General features: G+C 39.7%; 1 protein-coding gene across 1 annotated transcript; it reads right to left on the minus strand.

The window, feature by feature from the left end:
* Window positions 1-37: 37 nt before the first annotated feature.
* Window positions 38-28,000, minus strand: LOC149163667 (uncharacterized). Its single transcript, XM_089431797.1, has 2 exons — window positions 26,436-28,000; window positions 38-512 (listed from the first exon to the last, which is right to left on the minus strand). The coding sequence occupies exons 1-2, from the start codon at window positions 27,867-27,869 to the stop codon at window positions 294-296; spliced, it is 1,653 nt and encodes a 550-aa protein (XP_089287923.1). The 5' UTR covers window positions 27,870-28,000; the 3' UTR covers window positions 38-293.

The raw sequence follows: 28,000 nt of genomic DNA on the forward strand, positions 1-28,000 counted from the left end.
ATTTATATAGTGAAGAAAGCTTATATGGTAGATCCCATTGCTTGCAATGACAACTTTATTCTTTTTCTCATCACACCAAAAACAGATTCAAGAGTACATACATATTTCCTTGCCTAGAACAAACTTTAATGGCATCTGCAGATTTTATAGAAAATATACAGATATGATTAGGACACAAACACAAGCTGAGCTATCTACATCTAGCAACAAACACTGAACAGTAGTGTTATGGAGACATCTCATGCCATTAGAATCATGTACATAGAAGGTGTTACAAAGAGACCTTGCAACACCTAGCCAACACTGCCTTCAAGCTTCAAACTCATCAATTGATTTACTTCAGCTGCAAACTCTAGTGGGAGCTCATTAAATACAACCCTACAAAAGCCATTAATGATAGCTGCCACTGCCTTCTCTGGATCAATCCCCCTCTGCTGGAAATAGAATAATTGATCTTCCCCAATTTTTGAGGTACTTGCTTCATGTTCAACACGGGCAGTTGGGTTTTTTACCTGAAAAAGGTTGCAAATATTAGAAACATAATAAAACACACATAAATCAAGATTGTTACTAACGCCTCCTGCATGACTTATATAATAAAATTAAACACCATCTACTTAAAACATGATATATAGTAGTAGTAGAAACCTACCCAAGATTGCACTTTAGAGTTTAAATGCTGCAAAAATAAGTCATCTTAAACAATATATACCTTTTGATCACTTGCATAAATCACACTAAACTAGTCAAACCTTTGAAATGTCTAAAACTGTGAGAAAAAAAGAATACTATAATTACATCAGTCTAGATCTAACCTACCTGAAATGTAACTTCTATAAAATATTAGAATTAACATTTGTCAGTCAATCAAGAGACTAATCTAGCTCATCCTTGGATAATACTGCAACAAAAGTATTTAGAGTTCTACATTGGTTCTGTTGATTTTTCTGAATCTAACACGTCAGAAAATCCCAATGCATTATTGGGTTTATTTCACCTACTTGTTTATTCCTTAACAAGTTATTTAACCATATAAATACTAAAAATAAACACAAATGCATTCTCCACTCATATACAGATCATCAACTGAAATAATAGACAAATACACAAGGGACACCGTTATTTTTGGACAATCGTCCCCAGAAAAACCCAACTTGGAAAAACTGGTGCAACAGTTTTGAGGGTTTTATTATTAAGCAACTTTTTTGAGTACAACTAGGGTGCCAATCTAGTTCACCCAACAAATATTTCTATCTGGTAGTAATACGTCTCTTCGGACGCAGATATTCAGCAAGTCTGCGTCACGAAAATCCTTCCAGCACTTCTCCAAGGCTCTACGTCAGCCCTGCTCGCCTCTACGTAGCTCTAGAACCCCCTGTGTCAACCCTCTGCCTCTCTAAGTCAGTTCTCTGGCCCTCTGCATCACCCACGCAGGCCATGCTAGCCTCTGCGCAATCTCTCTGGCCTTCTGTGTGGTTCCTGTTGGCTCTGCATAGCCTCCTCAATCACTGTGCTTTCCCTTCAGCACTATCTCTGCCTCTCTACTATGCACTCACTGCCCCTCATTGCAACTTAGATCTCTTGTTCGATTTCTCTCAGCAAACCCCACTACAGAAAATTGAACTAACTGATCAATCTTGGGTCCAACTAACCCTCAAGCCTCCTCTAATACTTTTCCTATTGCGTCTACAATGGCCGAGATTAAGTCTCTAATCAACAGCTAAGATTAGATTTGGCTTGATCCATGTCATTAGAACATTCTCACCCAGTTTTATTTTAATACCCATTAATATTTTAATTTTCCCCAGTTTAGGCTTAGGAACCTCATTAAAAATATTAATTATTTTAATATCTCGCTAACCGAGTGGAATTTCCCCAAACCATTTCTGGGTCTTGGAGATCTCATATGCTTTAGCATCTCTACCAATTTTCATGGCTAGAGCACATCTGATGCTACCCCAAATCAACACTCTCTCTTAGCAAGGATGTTGAAAATGCAACAAGATGATGGAGCTTAGTGGAAAGGAGTCGCCTTCACTAAGTGGGCCCGCAGGCTATTTTTGGCGCAAAGTCTATTTTTAGACATATGGATCATGGTCTATGAGTTGCACGATGCTGTTTATGGATGATTGGTCATGTTGGGAAAAATAGATGGACTTCTATTTTTGGTTCACAGCGGAGTGATCAAAGTCTATTTTTAGACTGCCAGGCTAAAAATAGAAACAGTCAAATATTATTAGCCCTTAGTAATATTTGGACTCTAAACATTATCTTATTCTCTTGGAGCACTTCAGTTCGAGCTACGAATGTGGCACATGCAGCTGACAGAAGGAATCACGTGGTTTCTTATGTGTTAGTTGAGCTATTGCATGGAGGACTTCAGTTAGAACTCATGCATGTGAGTTCTGTGGAGTTGAATGTGGAGTTGATGGAGTTGTGTTCAGTTTGTAGGAATTTACAGGGTAAGTTCCTCAGAAAGAACACCAAAAGGACACCGCTCACAACCAGATCTCAAATCAATACACCAATATTTTTGACGTGGTTAAAACCCTCAAAGTGCAAGGAGGGAAACAGTCCACGGCCTGTCCCAACATGGGTACTACAGGCAATTTATTAATCAAAGAATGAAAATTTACATAAGCTTCTCTCATGCACGGATTACCCGAACAATGACCCTCCATGCGCTTTAAATAGAACTCATGGACCAATCGGGTGTCAAGCCACGGATCAAGTGTCGGTAATACCGAGGTGAGAGTGAACCGTCGGATCACTACATATCGTGACCGTCGGATTGTAAGTTACAAAATGTACAACGGTAAAGAAACACACTTTACCTAACTCTAACCTAACTCTATACTAGACCAAGTTGAACTTAACTATATCCTATGTGTCGGAATATCCTAACACAGTTTGACTTAGTTGAACTAGTTGTATTTAGTCTAACTAAAGAATACACTAGTGATGAGTTGTGTGAATTAAATATTAATTAATTCACTAATTATTAACTCATAAAGAAACTAAAGAATACATCAGTTAACTTAGTGCATGGACAGTTCAACAGAGACAGGTGTTAGAGGTAAGTGAAAGGGTGAGTTGTGACTATCAGTTGTGCATGAGATTTTGCACATGCATGGATTGAGTTATGCCAATGAGGATTGCGCAGTGTGGGCCAATACCAAGGAAATTATAGCTTGTGCTCAAGTAATTTTTCCAAGGTAAATAGAACTTGGAACGAGTTTGGATTCATTCATTCTCTTGCAGGATTGTGCAGTGGAGGCAGGAAAGCAGCGGAGGAGATTTGGAGATCAGATCTGAGTTGTATTGTGTGTAACAGGTGGAGATAGTGTTGGATACTTGTGAGGAGTATTGTAATATGTAATGTTACATGTTCTCAATCATTAATATACAAATAGTGTGGGGTTTTCAGCTGTAAGCTTTCCCGGGTTACATACTGTGTTAATGTGTGCATGCGATTGATGTTTCATTGTTTTTGATGCTGCTAAATTGATGATCAACATAGAGGAGGTTATGTATTATGCATGTATTCCGCAATAGTGTATAATCGGGATAATCTCTGTTGAATATGTGTTTATTATTCAAAATTTCTACATGGTATCAGAGCTGGTTGATTTGTAGAAAAAGTTCTACAAAATATCAAAGCGAGGATTGATCATCAGATCTATTATTCAGAAAGTGTTTACATTTTATTTCTTCAGGCAGAGTCTGTAATTGGGCCAGGTAGCTTCTGGATTCATCCTTCTTTTGGAAGGTGAGATATCCGGTGAATGCCCATACAGTCAATCTTTGTACGAGAAATACTTTGTTCTCACGAATTTTAGATCAGAAGCGATTGAGTTTTGAGCTGGTGGAATGGCGCTCAAGGATAAACTCAAAAACATCTAAGTGTGAGAATGGAGACAGTATGATCCAGTATCTCACGAAGTTCACCCAATGTCGGGATGAGCCGAGAAGTGTGGGGGTGACTGTTGATGATGAGGACTTGGTGAGCTTGGCTCTCCTTGTTCTTCCAAAGAGTTGGCATTCCTATCAGGACTCTGTCAATGGTCAAGAGAAATTGCCAGGATGGGAGAGACTTTGGTCGGATCTTGTGCAAGAGGAGATCAGACGAAGCACCAGAGACAGTTCTTCATCCATGCATGATGAGGAGAACTGTGCCTTAGCGAGTAAGGCGAAGAAGGGGAAGGAGAAGGTTCTCTTTCCGAATCCAGTTCTTCCAATGATGGGAAGAAGGTTGACAAGTCGAAAGTGAGATGCTTTCGTTGTCATGAGTTGGGCCATTATGCTACTAATTGCCCAAAGAAGAAGTCCAAGAAAGGATCCGGGGAAGGATCTGAAGGTGAGGCACTTGCTTCACAGTTTAAGTTGGATTTCACACTCTTTGCATGCATGGTTTCATCCATGGTGGGAAGTGGTTGGTTTCTTGACAGTAGAGCTTCTTTCCACATGACTGGTGACAAGAGTTTGTTCAGTACTTTGGAGAAGAAAGATCTCCAGATACTCATATCGATGGGTAATGATGAGAAGTATAGTGTCTCAGGTGTAGGCACGGTTATTTTTCAGAGGGAGCATGGAGCTCGCCTTACCTTGACCAATGTCAAGTATGTACCAAGACTGGAGAGAAACTTGGTGTCGATCGCGATGCTGGAAGACAGAGGCTATGATGTAGTCTTCAGTAAGGGAAAGGTTTTCCTTAGACACATCATCACTAGACAAGTGAAGCAGATTGGTTCACGGGTCAAGAACCTGTATGCTCTTGAGGTTCAAGATGCATGCAAAGCCTTGAGCAGCGAGGCAACTGATGGAGACTTGGTCGTTGAGAGGGAGCATATATTACCTCTCAACATGCATAGCCAGAAGAAGTCTCAGACGATTATGGAGGAGCCACGATTGGTGCAGCAGCTTCAGGAGGTTGTGGAGCAGCCACAACAAGGGAAGCTGAGAGGAGATCGAGTAGAGACATCTACTCATGCAGAGACCTCCAGTAGGGGGAAACTTCGAGCTAGGTGGGCTGAGGGATCGCATGCAGCCATACCTTCAAGTAGGAGGTGGGGTGATGTGGATTTATCGTCCCAAGGAGGAGGGGCAAGATCCTTGAGGTACCCAACCTCTTGGATGAGACCTTGCTACGGGAGCCCTGATGTGGAGTAGCAGGAACTGACTGATTGGGTAGAGACAGATGCGGATGGAGCGACAGAGAGAGCGACAGTGTAGGGAATCACAAGACAGTGCATAGCTAGCAGGCTGCAGCAATGCGAGAGGCACAAGTGTTTTGCACAGTGCTAGGTGGCACAGAGAAGTGTGCAATGGTGCGAGATGCATGGAGATGTTGTAGTAGCGCAGATGTCAAAGAGGGAGGACTTGTCAGCAGCAGGTAGAGCTTCAGCATCAGAGTATGTTCCTAGCCCAACAGAGTGGTCAGTTGGGAGTGTTTTTGTTCCAAGTGTTGTTGGAGCAAGTGGACCGAGCAAATGTGTTGCATGCAGAACATTCCAGAGTTGGAGGATAGGGGTTGCAGATAATCCATATCTTGTTGAGAGGGAGTGTTGAAAATGCAACAAGATGATGGAGCTTAGTGGAAAGGAGTCGCCTTCACTAAGTGGGCCCGCAGGCTATTTTTGGCGCAAAGTCTATTTTTAGACATATGGATCATGGTCTATGAGTTGCAGGATGCTGTTTATGGATGATTGGTCATGTTGGGAAAAATAGATGGACTTTTATTTTTGGTTCACAGCGGAGTGATCAGAGTCTATTTTTAGACTGCCAGGCTAAAAATAGAAACAGTCAAATATTATTAGCCCTTAGTAATATTTGGACTCTAAACATTATCTTATTCTCTTGGAGCACTCAAGTTCGAGCTACGGATGTGGCACATGCCGCCGACAGAAGGAATCACGTGGTTTCTTATGTGTTAGTTGAGCTATTACATGGAGGACTTCAGTTAGAACTCATGCATGTGAGTTCTGTGGAGTTGGATGTGGAGTTGATGGAGTTGTGTTCAGTTTGACTTAGTTGAACTAGTTGTATTTAGTCTAACTAAAGAATACACTAGTGATGAGTTGTGTGAATTAAATATTAATTAATTCACTAATTATTAACTCATAAAGAAACTAAAGAATACATCAGTTAACTCAGTGCATGGACAGTTCAACAAAGACAGGTGTTAGAGGTAAGTGAAAGGATGAGTTGTGACTATCAATTGTGCATGAGATTTTGCACATGCATGGATTGAGTTATGCCAATGAGGATTGCACAGTGTGGGCCAATACCAAGGCAATTATAGCTTGTGCTCAAGTGATTTTTCCAAGGTAAATAGAACTTGGAACGAGTTTGGATTCATTCATTCTCTTGCAGGATTGTGCAGTGGAGGTAGGCAAGCAGCGGAGGAGATTTGGAGATCAGATCTGCCCTGTATTGTGTGTAACAGGTGGAGATAGTGCTGGATACTTGTGAGGAGTATTGTACTATGTAATGTTACATGTTCTCAATCATTAATATACAGATAATGTGGGGTTTTCAGCTGTAAGCTTTCCCCAGGTTACATACTGTGTTAATGTGTGCATGCGATTGATGTTTCATTTTTTTTGATGCTACTAAATTGATGATCAACGTAGAAGAGGTTATGTATTATGCATGTATTCCGCAATAGTGTATAATCGGGATAATCTCTGTTGAATATGTGTTTATTATTCAAAATTTCTACAAAGGAATGTGCTCTAGTAATGCTCCACCACTGAACATCACACTGATCATCCAGCACCAGTACCTGTGTTGATGCTTGTCCTGCTGCCCAACATCCACTGCATTGTTGCCTCCTGTACTGTTGCCCATGGCTCTACCACTGCCACTACTGCATCTGTACTGCAGCTCCCTCTTAACATGTTGCATCATGTTGCCCATAGCATTATCACTACCACTGTTGCACTGCAACTTATTTACCGAGAAGTAAGTAACCGATCTACCCAAGTACTGACATCCATGTCAACCTAGAAGCCTCCTGATGCTGAAGCTACCTTTGCTGCTTTCTGGTGCTTTCTCTATTGCCTCTATGCTGCTGCAAACACTTTTGTGCCTCTCGCACTGCTGCAACCTCCTTTGTGCCTTTCTGCACTACTGCAACCACCTCTATACCTTTCGCACTGCTGCAACCTCCTTTGTGCCTTTCTGCACTGCTGCAACAACCTCTGTGCCTCTCACACTGCTACAACCTCCACTGCACTGCTAGAGACCTCTACACTCTAGCACTGCTTTGTCGCGCCATCTGCATCTTGCTTCTATTGACATCCATCATCCTGCTATTGTCATTCAGGGCTCCCGTATCCAAATATGATCCAAGAGTTTGGGTACCTCAAGGATCCTGCCCCTCATCTTTTGTAGTCCTCCTGAATACAGCTCGATATCCCCCCACGTCTTCTCTAGAGGTGCATGAGCACTCATGCCACAGTCGTCATCCGTCTCGACTTCTTTCTCTGCCTTAGCCGAGCTACCTTGGAGTCAAAAGCCTCTCCCTTATTCTTCTTCCTGGGACATTGGGTTGCATAATGACCCAGCTCCCCAAAATGGAAGCACTTCACCTTGGAGATGTCCTTCTTCTTCCTCTTCCCTTGCTATCCCGTAGATGCCAGAGCTGCATCCTCCTCTTTCTTGATTCGACCTCCTTTGCTGCTACTTCCCGCCTTGGTCAACCGTCTGATCTCTTCTTGGTGAAGAGTTGCCCACATCTCTTCCCATCGTGGAAGATCAGCTCTACGCAAAATGCTTTGGTCAAATGTCTCTCGATCCTCTGAGATTGCATTCAGAGTGGTCCTCACCATGAAGTCCTAATCCGGTGTGGCCCCTATGGAAGTAAGTTGGTCCCGAATCTCTTGCAACCTGTTGAGGTATAGATCTATCTGCTCCCCCTTCTGCATTTGATACGACCGCAGTTGATTCTCCAACATCTTCCTCTACACGGAAGTGCCCTGATACAATATCGTCAAGATATCCCACATCTCCTTTGCCGTGTTCCTCTCGGCAATATGCAGTATCACATGATCCTTGACCTCAGCAAGGATTATGCACTTTGCCTTCACCATTGCATCCTCATACCTTTTATTATCAGTTGGGTCGACTGGGATAGCCACAGTTCTCAAGGCGAAGCCCTTGATGTAATGTCTATCTAGAACAGACAGGATCCTGGCCTTCCAGATGAAAAAGTTGGAGGCCTCGTCCAACCTATCTTGATCCCTCAATCCGTTCATTGCCATCTCCACTCTTCTACTGGACTCCCTCTGAGTCTCAACTTCCCTCCTGGATGTTCTCTCCTAGACTCCCTCTGAGTCTCGATTTCCCTGTTGGAAATCTTCCCGCCAACTGTAGATCCGCTCTTCTCCAATCCTCTTTGCAAATGCAACTCGAATCTGGATTTCTTGGCTAGAAATCCCTCAAGGCAGCGGCTCCCTCTACCTTGGTTTTGTCCCGTTAGGTACTGTTCTGCTTCGACAGCAACAACACCCCACCAACTTCCCAATCCACAATCTGCCCACAGCTCCCTAGGCCCTAGCAGCTGAAGAAACTGAGCCTCTTAGCTCTGCGCAATCCCGGCAAGACTGAATTGCTCCTCTGGCCAACTGCGTCAAGCCTACCTGGCTGAGTAGGATGATGTGGCTCTTCGTGAGCCTCTTCTGCCTCTCTCTGCCTCTGCGCTAGCCCTTTCTCTGGCTCGAAATGATGACGCAAGCCCTCTGTGTCACTCCTTCTCTGCTGCTTTCTGCTTAGGAGCAGCTTTGTCTCTCGGGACAACTGCAAATACTTCTGATTGCGCCGGTGCCTTCAGTCTTCCTGTGATCTGCAACGTTCTGATACCATGTTGATTTTTTGAATCTAACACATCAGAAATTCCTACTGCATTATCTGGTTTATTTCACCTACTTGTTTATTCCTTAATAAATTATTTAGCCATATAAATACTAAAAATAAATACAAATGCAGTCTCAACTCATATACAGATCATCAACTGAAATAATAGACAAACACACAAGGGACACCGGTATTTTTAAACAATCGTCCCCGGAAAAAACCCAACTTGGGAAAACCAGTGCAGCAGTTCTAAGGGTTTTATTATTAAGCAGCTTTCTTGAGTACAACTAGGGTGCCAAACTGGTTCACCCAACATAAATTTCTATTTGGCAGTAATACCTCTCTTCGGAAGTAGATATTCAGTAGTCTGCCCCACGAAAATCCTTCCAACACTTCTCCAAGGCTCTGCGTCAGCCCTGCTAGCTTCTGCGTAGCTCTGGAACCCCCTATGACAGCCTTCTGCCTTTCTGTGTCAGCTCTCTGGCCCTCTACGTCACCCACGCAAGCCCTACTAGCCTCTGCGCAGTCTCTCTCTGGCCTTCTGTGTGGCTCCTGTTGGCTCTACGTAACCTCCTCAATCATTGTGTTGTCCCTCTGGCACTATCTCTGCCTCTCTTCTATGCACTCACTGTCCCTTACTGCAACTCAAATCACTTGTTCGATTTCTCTCACTAAACCCCGCTCCAGAAAATCGAACTGACTGATCAATCTTGGTGTCTCTCCAATTGACCCTCAAGCCTCCTCTTATACTTTTCCTGTTGAGTCTTCAACAACGGATATTAAGTCTCTAATCAACGACTAAGATTAGATTTGGCTTGATCCATGTCATTTAGAACATTCTCACCCAGTTTTATATTAATACTCATTAATATTTTAATTTTTCTAAGTTTAGATTTAGGAAATCCATTAAAAATATTAATTATTTTAATATCTCTTTAACCGGGAGGAATTTCCCCAAACCATTTCTGAGTCTTGGAGATCTCATGTGCTTTAGCCTCTCCACCAATTTTCATTGCTAGAGCACATCCGATGCTACCCCAAATCAATAGGTTCTTCACCAAAGGGAGATTTTAAACCAGTGCGTAAATGCTTACTCATCCCCAGGCCATATTTATAATATTCTATTTCTGTGTAGTTCTAAGTTATGTGAAATGTAAGTTTTAAATATTTGACAATTTTGTAAATAAAAAATGACCTGGACTGAGGTTATACAATTAACATATGCACAGTATGCATCAGCAATTAACATATGCACAATATGCATCAGCTCTAAGCAATACGAAATTTATATGTGACATTAAGAAAAACTACCTCATAAGAGCTTATAAGTATTTATTGGTTATGACATACAGAATAGCAAGAGTTGCAAAGCAATCTCTGGGATCAATTCAACAAAAAGTTGAAAGAAAATTATTGAAAGTATGCATTTATAATCTCTTGAGAAATTTTGGATGTACTTAACTCTTTCAAGGATTCTCTACTAACGCTAGAACCCCGAGGTATTGACAGACAAGGAAAAGTAGTACAGAAATAGTTATTGGATTAATCATAATCATAAAGAAATGGTTATGATTTTACGGAGATATCATTTTTGGAAAAATATGGTTGACTGAATAGTTTACACTGGACAGTGCTCCTATACTTTTTACAAACAAGATGACTGGATAGCAAAATACTCCTCAAGAGGTACTGGATACGTCCAGGGCAGTCTCAGCGTTAAGAGTAGGCTAATCTTGTAAGAAATGCACCCTGTTCCCAGTGACAAATTTGACATGCATCTAGCAGAAATTTGATGCATGATCAAAGAACCACCATGAACAAAGTTCTATGCATGGTGGAATGATGCCATCAAGGGTTTTGCCCAAGTCAACCCAGATTGCTGAAAAACCAGAGTTGTTAATGCTATTAGCACCGACAGGGGCTTATGCATAGGCTTGTTGTCTATCATGCAGAAAATGTCAAATTGCATCTTTAGGTGCTTGCTTGGGAGGAATAAATGATTATTATGATTTATTTCCTAAGTTTAACTGTAATATATCCATTTTTTGTTTCCCTTCTGATGCAATTAGGGTGAATTTCCAGGGTTGGTGTTCGCTGGGTCATGTTGTCGCCCGGATTGTACAGGCACCACGACAACGCTCAGGATGGGGGTTGTCACTTTGATCCCCGCCCACTCTGTTCTAGCTGTCTCCCAACAGCAAACTATGGGGGTTAGTCCCTATGGAATGAAGCTAAGGAAAGCAAGTTGAGAATCAACTTACTTGGGATACATGGATGAGTGGCCTAGCCACTTGGTTGAAATTAAGTAAGATTATGATTTAATTAGATTTTCTATTATCAAATCTGTCAGACCAGGCAGTAACTCCTCAAATCAATACATTATATTCATTCAGATTGGTCTTTATTATATACACGAGGGAGAGACTGTTCATTTCATCTCCCGGTGACTCTTCATATTTTCCATTATTTATTTACATCAGTTACACTTATTCACCCAATCCTGATGATTAGGTGTCAACATCTCCCCCATTAATCTGAAGGGATGTTGGTGAGTCCAAGCATCGTTCTGAATCGTTCAATCTTTTCTCTTCCAAGTGCTTTGGTGAAGATGTCTGCAATTTGCTCATTAGTGGAACAATGGCGGAGATGGATTGTTTTGGCCTCAACATGATGTCGAATCAGATGATATTTAGTATTGATGTGCTTCGTTCGATCATGGAACTTTGGGTTCTTGGCCAACTTTATTGCCGAGGTATTGTCAATCATGAGTGGAGTCGATTGTACTTGTTTTACCTGCAAATCTTCAAGAATTTTCCTGAGCCACACAATTTCTTTTGTTACCTTAGCTGCTGCCACATATTCTACTTCTGTTGTGGAATCTGCTGGAACTGATTGTTTGCGTGATCCCCAGGAGACAGCTCCTGATCCAAGACTCATAGCATAACCTGAAGTAGATACCCCAGTTTCTCTGTCTCCATCGAAGTCCGAATCAGAGTATCCAATCAAGTTGAAGTCGTCCGCCTTGATCCATGTCATTTAGAACCTTCTAACCCAGTTTTATATTAATACCCATTAATATTTTTATTTTCCTAAGTTTACACTTAGGAACCCATTAAAAATATTAATTATTTTAATATCTCCTTCACCGAGCAGAATTTCCCCAAACCATTTCTAGGTCTTGGAGATCTCACGTGCTTTAGCCTCGCCACCAATTTTCATGGCTAGAGAATATCCAATGCTACCCCAAATCAATATAACAGAGCTGAAGGATTTAAAGAAATCCTAGTGATGCAGTGACGCTGGTACAAAATTTGATTAGTTTCTAGAATAGAAGTCTTCACATGGAGATTGCCAATGATTAGGTTCTGATGTAGATCACATGATGCTTCATGATGAATGCATCAATAAACCAAACATAAACATATATAGTCTACTCCTTTGCTTGATGGAAATATCTTGGATGGCTCTCAAGATTTTATACACCAGATGTTTAATCGGGATCATCATAATGTACATTGATGTATTCAGATAATGAAGAATTTTGAGAAAAATTGATGGTGCAATTATACAATAGTTTATGCTTAACTTTCAATATGATCTGAATAGATATGCAATTGTCTTAGTAGTACTAGTATTGTGTTTACTTGTAGAAATGTATTTACATGTTTATGCATCGGATATATACAAGGGAAAAAAATTCATTGAAGAGTGGACTTTTGAATGGTGAACCTGATTGATGTTGATAACTCCTAAAGAACGTGACTTGATTTCCCACTTTGATGATGCTTTTGTTCTTTCTTCTTCTTTAATTGCTTCAAATTCTTGCCATGATCATAAGCTTTGTGTTCCTCTTCATTACTCCTTCTTGATCCTATAATCTCCCCCTTAGATCATGCTCAATTTCATATACTTTGCAGTCTTGTAGGTTCTTCTTTTGAAGACACATTAGTGAAGAGAGTCTGTAGATACTATCCCTAGCTTGTTTCTCAGATATTCAAATGGTTCTTTAGCAAGGGGTTTTGTAAATATGTCTGCTATTTGTTCCCTTGTGGGTATGTACTCCATCTTCACTGTTTGCTCAGCCACTTGTTCTCTGAGAAAGTGGTACTTTATAGGGATATGTTTAGTCTTTGAATGGAGCACAAGATTTTTTGAAATGCTTATTGCACTTGTATTGTCACACTTGATAGATATAGGTTCATTAAAATTTACCTTCATGTCTTGCAGTGTTTGTTTCATCCACAATACTTGAGTGCAACAGGTTGCAGCTGCTATGTACTCAGCTTCTGCAGTAGATAGAGACACTGATGTTTGTTTTTTGCTTAGCCATGCCACCAATGATTCTCCTAGGTAGAATGCACCACCGCTTGTACTTTTTCTGTCATCCACACAACTTGCCCAATCTGCATCTATGTATGCTGTCAAAGTAAAATCCTTACCTTTCGAATACCATAGACCATAGCATGTAGTCCCCTTCAAGTACCTGAATATTATTTTCGTTGCTAACAAATGGCTTTGTTTGGGTGCTGATTGATACCTTGCTACTAATCCGACTGCCAACACTATATCTGGTCGAGAAGTTGTTAGGTATAACAGACTTCCTATAATAGATCTATATTTCTTTTGATCCACATCAAGTGATTCATCATCTGCACATAGCTTACATCCTGTAGTCATGGGGGTTGAGACAGGTTTACAATCTTCCATTTGAAATCTTTTCAACATATCTCTTAGATATTTCTCTTGAGAAATGAATATGCCTCCAAGGTTTTGTAGGATCTGTGGCCATAGGTAGAAGGTAAGTCCTCCAACCATATACATTTCGGACTCAGTCTTCATCTCTTCAGCAAACCATTCTACTACATGATGCCTATTGCTCCCAAACATAATATCATCCACGTACACAACTATAATCAGTAACTCATCTTTATCAACCTTAATGTATAGATTATTATCAGCTCCTCCTCTCTTGAACCCCTGTTTTTGAAGGTACTTGTATGGTCTAGAGTACCACGCCTAAGGTGCTTGTTTAAGACCATATAGTGCTTTCTTTAACCTGCAGACATAATTAGGCTTATTTGTCAATGATAAAACTTCAGGTTGTTCCATATAGACCTCATCCTCAAGATCACCATTTAGGAAAGCAAATTTCACGTCCATTTGATACACCTTGAAATCATTGTAGCATGCAAAGGCCAAAAACATCCTAATTGCCTCCAATCTCGCAACTAGTGCAAAGGTTTCTTCATAATCAAGTCCTTCTATTTGTGAGTACCCCTTACACATGAGTCTGGATTTGTTTCTAACAAATTGACCCTGTTCATTCATCTTATTTTTGAATACCCATTTTGTGCCAATGATATTCTTTCCGACAAGTCTTGGTGTTAGTTCCCAAGTCTCGTTTTTCTCAATTTGGTCTAATTCCTCATTCATAGCATCTATCCAACTTTTGTCTTTACTTGCCTCCTCAAAGTTCTTTGGCTCTATCTGTGACAACATGGCTATATGAACTTGCTCAGATTTTTCTACTAGTTGCCTCCTTGTTTGTACTCCTTCACTTTTATCTCCAATAATTTAGTTTTCAAGGTGATTTTTTTTAGTGTATCTTGAAGGTCCTTTTGGATGAGTCTCAACATCATCTAATTCTTCATCTTGTACTTCATTCTCCTTACTGATATGATGATGATGATCTGGAGGATTGATAAAACCTGTGCTCTTGTTCTTATTGGGTAACTCTTCATCAACCTTTACATCTATGCATTCCACAATCTTATGCAGTCTTTTATTATAGCACCTGTATCCCTTACTTTTTGACGAATAACCCAAAAATATCCCTTCATCAGATCGAGCATCAAACTTTCCCAGCTTTTCATCATTATTTTTTATATAACATTTACTTCCAAATACTTTAAAATGTTTGATTGTTGTTGGTTTCCCGTACCACAATTCATAAGGTGTCTTATCACAATTTGGTCTAAGATGTGCCTTATTGTGAATGTGTACTTCTATATGCACCACTTCCACCCAATAGGTTTGAGCAATGTTTCTTTCTTGCATCATGGCTCTGGCTATTTGCTGAACATACATGTTTTGTCTCTCTGTGACTCCATTCTGTTGTGGTGTGTCTACAATAGTATATTGTTGTTTTATCCCAAATTTATTACATAGGTCTGCAAACTCATCTTATGTAAATTCACCTCCTCTATCTGACCTTATGCACTTTATCTTGCACCCTGTTTGATTTTCTGCCAACGCCTTAAATGTTTTAAATTTCTCAAATGCTTCCGACTTATTTATGAGAAATGCCACCCATGTTAATCTTGAATAGTCATCGATTACCAACATGAAATATTGTTCTCCTCCTGGTGCTTCTGTTCTAGAAGGCCCGCATAGATCCATATGAACTAACTGCAAGGGCTTACTGCTTGATAGTTTATCTTTGACTTTGAATGATGTTCGTGTTTGTTTTCCCATTTGACATGACTTGCAGATAGTGTTTTGAGGCCTTTTTATTGTTGGTAGATCTCTGACTGCTTTCTTCTTGCTGAGTTTGATGATGTGATCAAAGTTGAGATGCCCCAATCTCCTATGCCATAGCCAGGATTCATCTTGTTTGCTGATGTAGCATTCCTCATTCTCTTCTTTCAATATATATACATTATTCTCAGTTCGAACTCCTTTAGCCAGAACCTTTCCTGAAGATGTTGACCTGATTTCACAGTCTTGAGCTCTAAAAAGAACATCACAGCCTTTGTCACACATCTGACTTACACTTAACAAGTTATGTTTTAGACCATCTACAAATAGTACATCTTGAGCCTTTCATTTTCTGTTGTTCAGACTGACTGTACCCTTTCCTCTAATTCTTCTTGCTTCATCATTACCGAATGTGACATTTCCAGTTTTATTTTCATTCAGGGAACAAACTTGTTTTTATCTCCTATCATATGTCTAGAGCAGCCACTGTCCACATACCATTTATTATTTTGATCTTGAGCATACAGAACTAAGTCACACTTGTCATGTTTCTTTTCTTCTTCCTTCTTTCTCCATTGCATGCATCCAATTGTTTTATACATATTCTGAGATGTTAATCTATTGTCTTTAAGCTTACATTCATATGACTTGTGCCCAAAGTTGTGACAATAGAAACATTTAGTGATATCAAGGAGTGGAGCAAATGCATTTTTGTCTAGATTCATATTTGTTTTAATATTTGTGAATCCATTCTTCCTCATCTTAAAATTTTCAAAATCAATTCTTCTGACATAAGATCTACAATTTATGGCTTTATGTCTGAAATTTTTATAGTAATAACAATATCCATAAAACAAATATTTGTACCTGGTAGTGGATGTTGTTTGTGAATCTAACCAACTTGACATTTGATAACTCTGTCTTCTGAAGAAGTGTGGTTTCTGATAGGTTGAGTATTGATTGTCCATTTCTCTTGCCTTCTATACTACACCAGCAGAGTTCCTTTGTAGTTGTTCACTTGATGTTGAAGTGATGCTCAAATTTTTATTCTTAAATTGATGTGAGTTGTCATCCTCTCTCCTAGCAGCGTTTACAAAGGTGATTGTCCTTTTATCCTCTGCCTTAGATTTATTGGATTCTCCTTCATAACCTAACCCTGTCTTTATGAGTGGAGACCTCTGAGAATTCAATATCACATGCAGTTTTTCAGATCCTTTTATCTATTGAATATTTATGTTTAGTTCAGTCTGAGCTTTCTCTAGCTTTTTCTTTAGACATACCACCTCTTCCTACAGTTTTTCACACTCTGGTTTTTCTCTTTTATCTGCTGCAGTAAAATGTCCTCCACCTTCTTTGCTTCAAGTTCAACTTTCAACTTGATAAAGTCTTCTGAATTTTATTCTTCCTTTACATATTTTAATAAGATTTCTTTCTGCTTTCTATTCTTTAGTTTAAGCCTTTCTATTTCATCTAAGGCACTGATTAACTCCCCCTCAAGGTCTACCTCATCTTCCTCTTCTTCTTCATATTCCTGACAATCATTTTCAAGTTCTTCCAAGGCCATTAGTATAAATTTACTTGTTCCGTCTTCACTAGAGCATTCGTTAGAGCTTTCAGATCCACTGCTATCTTCTTGAGCATTGATTTTTTTCTTTTTGAATTGTCTCTTTTTCTGCATTTTTTTAGACTTGTTCTTCTCTTTCCCTTTAAACTGATTTTTCTCTTTCTTAAAAGGGCATTTTGATGCATAGTGTTCCACTCTTCCACAATTAAAACAGTTAAATGGAAATTTTCCTTTATACTTACCTGTGCCTTTCTTCAACCTTCTGACGAATTTTGCTTCTTCTTCATCAGAACATGAGCATGACCGCTCCCTTTCTTCTATGGGTTTGTTTGCCTTGAAAGTTGTGTCTCTACTGGTTGCCTTTCCTTCTGGAATTCTCATCTCATATGTTATCAAAGAGCCACGTAGTTGATCTCTGTTCAAGGTATCAAAGTTTGTTGTTTCTTCTATAGTTGAAACCTTAGGATTGAATTTAAAAGGTAATGACCTCAAAATTTTCTGAACTATTACACTTTCATTTATTGATTCACTTAGACCCAACATGATATTCACAACTTCATCAACCCTTAAAAATAATTTAGCTATATCTTCATCTTCATTCATTTTTAACATTTCAAACTGAGTTTTATACACTTGTAATTTGGCGATCTTCACCTTAATATCTCCTTCATGAATATTTTCTAATTTATCCCAAATATCTCTAGTTGTCTCACAATGCATTACTTTCATAAATTCATACTCACATAAACCACTCAGAAATGCATTCATAGCTTTTGCATTAGCTATAAATTTTAAATTGGCATCTTTATCACTAGTTGTTTCCTTTGGTTCTTCATACCCCATTAACACAGCAGACCAGACTTTTATTCTTAGAGACATTAAATATGTCTTCATTCTTACTTTCCAGAAGGCATAGTTTGTACCAGTAAATAGAGGGGCCTTATTTGTTGAGCATCCTTCTTGACTAGCCATTTTGTTTACTTAGGACCTCCTTCCAATTGTTAAACTGCTACTGAAGGAACTTGGCTCTAATATCAATTGATATTTAAGATGGGAAATTATTGAGAGGGGGGGTGAATCAGTAATTTAATTCTTTATTTTTGCTCAACTTAATCTTCTTCTTATGCAGTTAATGATTTATGTTTGTGCTCAATAGTTATTGTATTCCTTTTGCAGATTTCAAAGAGAGCGGTTCGCTGATATGTTTATCAAGAATTCAAAGTGTTCACACAACATGCAAGAATCAAACATATGAAGACACCAAATATAAGTGGAAACCCCAAAGGGATAAAACCAAGAACTTTAGGCTGAAAGTGATGTTAAGGCAAGTTGCTACTCCTTTTTACATCAAATTTTTGTAGGCTCCTACCTCAACGGAAGCTTCAACTCCCACTAGTTTTCTGCAGGCTACAACCCACAGGAGGCTCCTACCTCAACATGCTACAACATGTTCTTTTTCAAGCTGCAACATAGAAAAGAACAGAAATTTCTCAAGTCACAAGTGTTGGTTACCTCATATCCAATTATGTTGTCAAGTTTTCTGTTGAACTGCTCCTTCTCTTCACTCTTCTTCTCTTCTGCTACTGCTCATTCTTTCTCTGATGAAGACCACTTCCATACATAGAAAAAGAACACCAATTTCATTCCACATTCTATATTTTATAGGGAAGCTCTCTTGGTTGTTTGTATTCTTTGGAGAAATATGAAATGAAACAGTGTTTTGGACTTCCAAAACTGCTGACAAGCTTGTCTTTTCATTTTTAGTTCAAAAAATTGTTTGTAATAAAAAAATAAAGCTAAATTAACACCTCAATCAGAAATAATTACAAGAGACAAATCATATTTGGATTATCTACATTTTATGTTCAAACAATTATATGTATTCCATCTTTTGTCTCAATGTTTAGCTTTCACATTGATTAGCATAGCCTTTGCACTTCACATCACTTTCATCCTTTTACATTCAACATTCAGCATTAAAGTACATTTTCCATTCAACATAAATTATCATCAGTGAGCTTAGTAACACCAATAACATTTATCGACATTAATCAAACAGTGTAACTTGATAGCAATGTCAATATTGACAAGAAGTCTCTTATTGTCCAGCATTTTCATCCCAAAAACATTCCAGAATTTTGACCCCCAGCTACTTCAGAATTTTTGCCCAGCTACAGTACTACAATTTCATCCCAGCTAGAGAAAATTCATTGTATTTCTAACTTTGATGTTTGTGTCTTGGGTTTACCTAGTAGACATTAATGAGAAATGTTAGTGCATGAATTCCTAGATATGTATATGTAAGTATGCTAACCTAATTGTTGATGCTCATAGTTTGTGAATTCTAAGGTTTGTAACAAAGCCCTAGTAGAAGTTTGATATTCTAGGATATGATAATATTGTATGATGATAAAATCTAGGGTGTGCAACAAAGCCTAGTAGAATCTAAAATGTATAGTAGAATTGTTATTTGATTAAATTGTTGATATCTAAGGATTTGTGTCTCTAACATGGAATCTAGGGTTTGTAATGGATCATAGTAGAATTTGTCATATATCTCTGAAAATAATATTGAGGCCCTAGATAAAAAAAAGACTAATTTCTCAATTAAATTGCTTTATGTTGTAGTCTAGGGTTTGTAACAAAACCCTAGCAAGAAGTTGAAGTTTAAAAGTATGTGTCTCCTACTGATTATGAACCTAACTAGGTTTAGGTATTTGATGTCTAAAGTCTAATGCTTCCATTATTGTATTGATATGATTCTAATACAGTTAACTTCATGTTTTTGTATTTTGTTGTACTTGTTGTTTAAGTTGTGCAGGTACATAATCTTCAAGATGATGAAGATGTTCATTAAATGATGATAATCAAGATAACCTTGATGTCGTATGAAGAAATGAAGTCATTAGAGGTCTTCTAATGTTATAAAAGAAGTAGTCTATCTCCCTATGTTGAGAGGGAGCCTAGATAAAAGAAAAGAATACATCTCCCTAGTTGAGAGGGAGGGCATATTATAGTCATGATGGATACCTTGAAGAAGAAATTGGATAATGAAAGTACTACAATGCATTGAGGATGAATTGATGTTGCTGAAGAAATGAAAGAGGAAAAGCTTTCGACTAGTTATGAATAACTTGATATAAGTGGCATCAAGATGATTGAGGACCCTGAAGGTTTGCGTTTACTTGTATATGTATATTTAATAATTTATTGTTAATTGGGGTTTGTGTTTGTCTCTCCATAAACATATTGAACACTCTAGAAACATGCTTGGACAAATGGATATATCTAATTTATTAGGGAAGAGTTGAAGCATCTAATGGCAGATGTTTGGGAGGACATATAGCCAGCCTACGTGTGTTTGATGTCAAGATCCCGAAGAGGGAGGGTGACAATGGTCTTAGAGCTCTGACCTTGGATATGCACCTAGATCCTCGAGTTGATGGTTAGTTAGTAAGCCTGATGGTACCTAGTGTTGAAAAGTGTAACTAGGTTTGATCTTCATAATGACATGTGTAAATATGATTTTATGTAATTGATGTAAAGAAGAAAATAAAATTATTTTTGTGATGCTTGAATCATGGGTTTCATGATCAAGGAATTTTACTTTAGTTAAGGTTCCCATTGTGAGCCTTTAGGTTTATCATTAAGTCATAAAGTCTACTGAGTCAATGTCAATATTTGGAGACCCATTTGGGCATGTTACACAATGTAAAAGGAAATCTATTGTGTCATAAACCCTCCAAGACCTTGTCACAAAGTCACCTTGAAGTCAGCCTAAAGATGTTTCCAGAAAGCCATGCCGGCCCAGGCACCTGTTCAAGTCGACTTATTTTGGATGCACTAACTACTATAAATAGGCAGCTCAGCCTTCATTTGGAGACACACAATTTTCGGTGAATCTGAAGCAAGAAGAAGTGAAAAAGAGTGAAGGAAGATAGCCTTCTAACTAGTGAAAAGAAGGAAATATAGAAGCATTTGGCACTGTTTTTGGGCTGGTAAATTTGCACGTGGCAGAAAAACTAGGGTTTCTGCAGTTGTGTCAAAATAGTTCAAGAGAAAGTCACCAAAAGGATCTTCGAACCATCTCTATTGTTAGCTGAGTTCTTCTAGAAAAGTCTCCAAATATAAAGAAGAAAGGAAACACCTCCAAACTTGCTCCTACTCCTCACATGTGTGACATTGCAGAAGTACAAATCGTAGATCTATGGAAAAGAGGCTGAAATTTCAGGGTAGCCGAGAAGAGCAGTGCTAGAAGAAGTTTGACTTGTGTTGACTTGTGCAAGAAGGAGGAGCAGTGAAGAAGGATCTTGTGACTTGGTCTTGGAGAGGTTGTTTTGTCAAGGGTCTAGGTCATTGTCTTGGTATTCGTCAATTGAAGTTTCTATAAGAAGAAGAATTTGTTTGGGTTTTCCTCTCAAGTGGGAGAGGTTTTGGCCCTGGCTAATAACCTACATTCTTTGTCTCTTGTCTCTTTATTGTTCATGCATTGATCGTTGTTTGATGAAGAAGAACACCATAATAATCTAAGAAAGAGAAGGTCCTAATCTAAAGAAGTAAAACGCATTCACAAGCAGTTATCATTAATAAAAAAATCACCTAATCTTGATGTCGTAGATTTCTCAACACCTAGACTGGCTGAAAGATTTAGTCCATCTTAGTACCACCCAGATAAATTACCCTGGTCAGGAATCTAGTCCACAACACTGAGTGTGCTAGAACTCTTCGCAGTTCACTTTGGAGATCTTCCATGTACCTCTGTACATATAGGTAATTATGAATACCTCCCTAGTTAAGAGGGAGTGTTGAAGAATGTAACTAATGTCGGTCTTCATAACTTGAGTCATGATGAACTGTATTTATCAAAAGAAAGAAAAAAAGAAAAATTTTATTATAAAATTTGACTTATTAAAGCATGGGTTTCATGCTTGAGTCAATTGTTTTTAGGTCAAAGCCTCCATTGAAGGCTTCTAGGGTTTATGTCAAGTGTCCTTGTCCATGTCATATTGTAAAGAACCCTTCTTAGGAATTATTTGTCAAGAAAGAAAGTTATTTTAATGTAAATTAGGTTAATTAGGCCTCCTCCACGAAGTCAGCCTCAAGGAAGGACAAGTCGCCCTAAACTGGGAAGCAGAATCACTATATAAAGGAAGCTACTCGACCTCATTTCTCACTCACTCACAACAAGTTCGATCTGCAACTTCTAGGACCAGAAAAAGATGAAGAAGAAGGATAACAAAGGAGAAGGAGGTCTCTCACAAGACAAAGAAGTTGAAATTCTCTCTTTTGCCCACACGTGTGAATCTGTGAAGCTACTGGAAGGGTCGAAGTTCTACAGTTGTCGCTAAAGTTGCATCAAGGTCGAAGCAGTCAAACTGTTGCATCAAGTTCGAAGCTGTGAAGCTATTGTATCAAGGTTGAAGCTGTGAAGTTGTTGCATCAAGGTCAAAGTTGTGATGTTGCATCAAGGTCGAAGTTGTGAAGCTGCTAGGCTGAAACTTAATCGAAGTTTTGTTGTTGTGAAGCCGAAATTTTTGGATTGTTGTTGGGTTGAAGTTGTTGGATAATAAGAGACTATTAAATCATCTTGGAAGGCTGACTTGGTGGAGGAGGAAGGTTTGTTGGTCTAGGGTCTTCGTCTATCTCATTGAATTACTGAAAGAAGAGTTCTTGACTGGGTTTTCCCCTATATAAGGGTTTTGGCATGGTTGTGCGCCTACACCTGGTGTCCTTGATCTTCATGTTTTGGTTTTGGTAATTGCTTGATGAAATAAGATAAACTAAGAACATAAAAAAGATAATAATAACTCAAAGAAATCACAAGTAATTATCAACAAAGAGAAAATATTTTTACCTTTCTTATTTTCTAACACATGGAAGGGTCCTTCCACAACTCAAAGTCTCTCTCGGAAGGCTAAGAACTTGACCTTCCCCAAGGACTTCGTGAGGATGTCAGCAATCTGCTCATCAGTCCTGATGTGTTGGAGCCTTATTGCTCCCCATTGTACCATATCCTAGATAAAGTGGTACCTGATATCAATTTGTTTGGAATGGTCGTGGAACACCGGATTCTCTAAAAGGTGAATCCCACTCTGGTTATTGCAATAGATAACGGTGGTATCTAGCATGTGCTCAAATAGCTCACTTAAGATCTTCCTCAACCAAATAGCTTCACAACAACCCATACTAGCTACAATATATTCAGCCTCGACGGTGCTTAGAGCAGTTGATTTATGCTTCTTACTCATCCAAGAAATTGAAGCAGATCCCAAAGAGAAGCAACATCCTGACATGCTCTTTCTATCCACCACACTACCAGCCCAATCAACATCAGAATATAAATGTAGCCTCAAATTCTTGGCAATGTATCTTAGCCCATAGTTGATAGTGCCATGAAGATATCTTAAGAGATTCTTTGCAGCAACCCAATGTATGTGATGAGGCTCAACCATAAATTGACTCAAAGTATTTACAGCGAAGCATATGTCCGGTCGAGAGTTTACCAAGAACATTAGGGCCCCCACAAGTTGTCTATATTCAAATGGACTTGCCAATTCGGGCCCTTTTACCGCTCAACCTAGCAAGGGACCTAAAGGGCAAACGTTAGGCCAAGGGCAACAAATGGATACTTAGCCCACTATCACCTTAGCTAAGGCTCCCTACTATTTATGGACTTTCACCGATGGGAGGAGACCCAGTATATTATGGAGTCACTAAGGAAGGATAAATCAATGAGTGGATGTGGAGTGACCCAAATGATTCCCCTTCCAAAAGAGGTTGAAGGATAGAGCTTGTTTGCTTTCTAGGAGAGGAATGAGAGGATTTAAGAGTTAGATTCAAGGGATATGAATCGTGAAAGAATTTCCCAATCCCTAAAATCTTATTGAAATTGGTATCCCCGATGGTTCTTGAAGAATCGTCCTTTCAAAGGAACGGGACCACACGGGACCAAGTGGACCCAGCCTAGGTTAGGAGGTGAGAGTTTAGCATCAATGATGTTCCAAAGCTACACAAGGTGGGGGAAGGGATCAAAGAAAGAATATTCACTCAAAGGTGTTAAATTGATCCTACGAGGCACTAGCCTTGGGGATGCTAGGCAAAGTTTGATCTCGGAGCTAGGGCTTGGCTTTTCTCACAAATTCACTATCAAAATGGCCTCAAATTTGGAGAAGGTCTTGAAAAGACATCAGCGCAGCAGAGGCTAGGAGATCGAACTTTATGGAGGGATAGTTTGCCGAGAAAATGATGCCCTAGGTGACCCAACTTCGTTAGACTTAGGAAAAGGTGAAAAGAAGTTGATTTTAGGTGACCACCTTTTGGTAGATCAGTGCCTTAGTATTGGGAGAATGGAGTCTATGATAAATATGAGTGAGGACCTTTGGTTCTTAGTCAAGGAGGCCTCAAGACTACTTTGCTAGCCTTCTAGGTCAAAGAGAAGCAATCTTGCAACTTTTATAATTCGATGTGCAAAAAGTGATGGCTTATCAAGATAAATTCGTTGATAGAATTACCCCTAGGAGATTTTATTCACATTACATGGCCCATACATTGAGAGATGCTATATAGAGACAAAATTCCACAATTTAATAAGTAAATGCATGTAGTAATTAGCCCTAAAAATAACAAAAATCCCAGTACAATGTATGTGACAAAGTAAAACAAGAATAGCATTGAAAGCATGTACTTACATGTAATAGAACATATCCGCCCATCCACAATTTGACAATAGAAAAGCTCCAAGATAAGATAAACCAAATCCACACATCAAAATTCATTCATAAAGCTCCAATTCATCCTCCAAGAAAAAGTGCGAAATTCTCAAAAGATAGAAGAGATCCAATCCAAAGTGATAATGAGATAATGAACTCATCTCACTTGTATTTACACACTAATGAGGATTTCGAATTAGCCTCTTTGGCCTACATAAGCCCCAAGAATAAAATAATGTTCTAATAGTCTAACTTTTGGTGACAAGCCCACCAAACTAGCTCATAAATGAAAGAATAAGCCTCTCAAAAGGTCAAATAATAATCTATGCATGTCATAGGGCCCTCTAAGAGGTTTAATGAGGTCCATGGGTGTCATAATGAAGAGTAGGACCCTCAAAAGTGATGGACAATGGGTTGGCCCCTTGTTCTCCAAACAATAAACCTGTGGTGCTCCCAATGGGTGTTGGGGCACACTAATAACCTCATGGGTCTCCAAATGGGTCGAATATGCTTGTAGATTGTCTGCAAGGGCTCTGATGATGGTGTAGGGGATGCCCCATCATCCTACAAGTCATGGTTCAGTTGCCAAGTGCATGGTCTATCTCTAGGGTCAATTGGGCAAAGGTGAACAAGGTGCATCATCCTCGTCCGATGGGAGTATCTCGAGCATCTCTGATCATCCTTGTGGATCCATGGAGTGTTGTCTACTACTGTGGAGGATTAGGACCCCGTATAGGAAGACCAAAACCAAGATGGAGACCTGCATAAGATCCAATGTGTCCCCTAGCCTTCCAGTACAACAAGTCATTAGGGAAATCAAGTAAATGAGCTTACCAACCATGGACTACAGGTGGGGACTTCATAATGTCCATGCCCTTCCATAATGGGCTTCGAGATGTGCTAATGTCTCCTAAACTCCAAATGGGGTTAACCAAATATCCTATTAGGTGGATTCTACTTCTAAAGGGGATAATATGTTCAAGGTACACCCTTCAAAAGGTAGTGTCATGTGACAGATAGGTGGATGAAGTAGGGGATGAAAAGGGGCAGCCCCGGGTCACATTCTAGGGTACAAGGGTAGATAATAAAGGGAAGCCCACACTTGGGTTTATAATGTATAGGAGGGAGCAATCGTGGTACATGAGGTGTCCTTGCCTTGATTTTTCCACCCTTCTTTATATTCCTTTTGCCCTTTTATGTTTTTTTTTATTAACTACTCGGGGCTCAAGGGGTAAGAGCATGATGCATAAGATATAGCAGTGAATAGCCCCTTTTAAGATAGGGTGGTTCATTGCCCACCAGGGGTTGGGACAATCATGGGTTCTTATATGATGACGGAGGCTCATAGAACCTGTAAGACCCACGGTGATGGCTATGATGATGGGGTAGGGCTCATGTATTGGCTTTTGCCCACGTGCTAAATGTGTTTGTCCCAACCATCTTTTGCATTTTGTGGTACATTTCCCTGTTGAATGTGGCCAAATATGCTTTTACCTTTCTTTTTAGCTGCATCAACTTTCGGGGCATCATTACAAGCCCAACCCAATTGCGTCAAACAAAGAGCGAATGCACAATGACATACCGCGACCTGTAAGTGTTTAATTTACACAATATATGCTTAATTTACTCACTTTCAATTGCGTCAGACAAAGAGTGCATGAACAATGACATACAGTGACCTGCAAGTATTTATTTTACAGTCACATGCTAAATTGTTTAACCCATTCGAATCCAGCCTGGAAAACAATGGTTGGAATAGCGGGGAATAAAAGCAGGACAGGCAATAAATGAACTCAGAGACAAACTTTAGAATTCAGCTGAAATCGTACCTGAACGTAAGGATAAGTATTGGCAGCTGCCTGGTCACCGATGAGCATCGAGTCACACTGTGAAAAATTCCTCGCATTATCAGCATTTGGTTGCACCTGCACCAATCCCCTGTAGCAGTTCCTCGACTTGCCTGCAGCTATACCTTTAGAAACAATCCTGCTCCTGCAGTTCTTCCCTATATGGATCATCTTTGTCCCTGTATCTGCCTGTTGATAATTATTTGTCAAGGCAACAGAATAAAACTCTCCAACCGTATCGTTGCCTTTCAAAACCACGCTTGGGTATTTCCAGGTGATTGCTGAACCAGTCTCGACTTGGGTCCACGAAATCCTTGATTTGTCTCCATCACACAAGCCTCTCTTGGTAACAAAATTATAAATCCCACCTTTGCCTTCCTCATCCCCAGCATACCAATTCTGCAAAGTAGAATACTTAATCTCTGCGCCCTCGGCACAATAGAGCTCCACCACCGCGGCATGAAGCTGATTGGTATCATAGGATGGCGCGCTGCATCCTTCCAGATACCTCACAAAACTCCTTTCATCTGCAACAATAAGAGTCCTCTCAAACTGCCCTGTCTCCATGGCATTGATCCTGAAATAAGTAGATATGTCCATGGGTGACACGACGTCCCTAGGTATATAACAGAAGGACCCATCACTAAAAACAGCAGAATTCAGGGCAGCATAGTAGTTATCAGCAGAGGGCACAACCCTGCCCAGATACTTCATAACCAGATCAGGGTACTCCCGGACCGCCTCCGATATCGAACAAAAAATGACCCCAGCTGCCTGTAGAATCTTCCTATGAGTGGTAGCAATGGAAACACTGTCAAAAATAGCATCTACAGCAACATTGGCCAATCTCTTCTGCTCAGTCAGGGGTATGCCCAGCTTCTGAAAAGTATCAAGCAGGTCAGGGTCCACCTCATCCAGGCTCCTCTTCTGTTCTTTCTGTTTAGGTTCAGAAAAATAGCAAACGTCTTGGAAATTGATGGGGGGATGATTGATGTCAGACCAATTGGGCTCTGCCATTTTTAGCCACTGTTTGTAAGCATTGAGTCTGAATTGCAATAGCCATTCGGGTTCCTTCTTTTTTGCTGAAATTAACCTAATGGTTTCCTCAGAAAGTCCTTTGGGTATGGACTCGGATTCAATTTTCGATACAAAACCATACTCGTAATCCCTTTTCAAGTACTGGTGAACTGGGTCATTGGGGTCCTTGCCTCTTGTGGGCACGCTGCTCCTTTCGTCCACAGTCGCGTCAGGGGCTTCTGCACGGATTCCAGCAAAGCGCTGGCGGAGTTTAGTGGGTGTGGCACCCAGTGATGGATAAAATGCCTGCGTGAATCCGAGTGCTTTCCGGTCCCTGACGGCCATTGCTGGAGGAGATCGAAGGCCTGAATTGACCGTAGCTGCCATTGCGGAGGTCATGTGTCAACCGAAACGGTTGAGAAATTGCCGAGAGGTGGCTCGAATTTGCAGAGAATCGAGTTTGAATTTGAGAAAAAAAACATGGTGAATGGTATTGTGCAGGGTGACGAGAATTCATAACGGATATAAGA

Source organism: Pinus tabuliformis, chromosome 5_1, assembly GCF_031772625.1.
Source record: "Pinus tabuliformis cultivar Carrire ecotype Pingquan chromosome 5_1, CPIR1, whole genome shotgun sequence".
Classification (NCBI taxonomy): Eukaryota; Viridiplantae; Streptophyta; class Pinopsida; order Pinales; family Pinaceae; genus Pinus; species Pinus tabuliformis.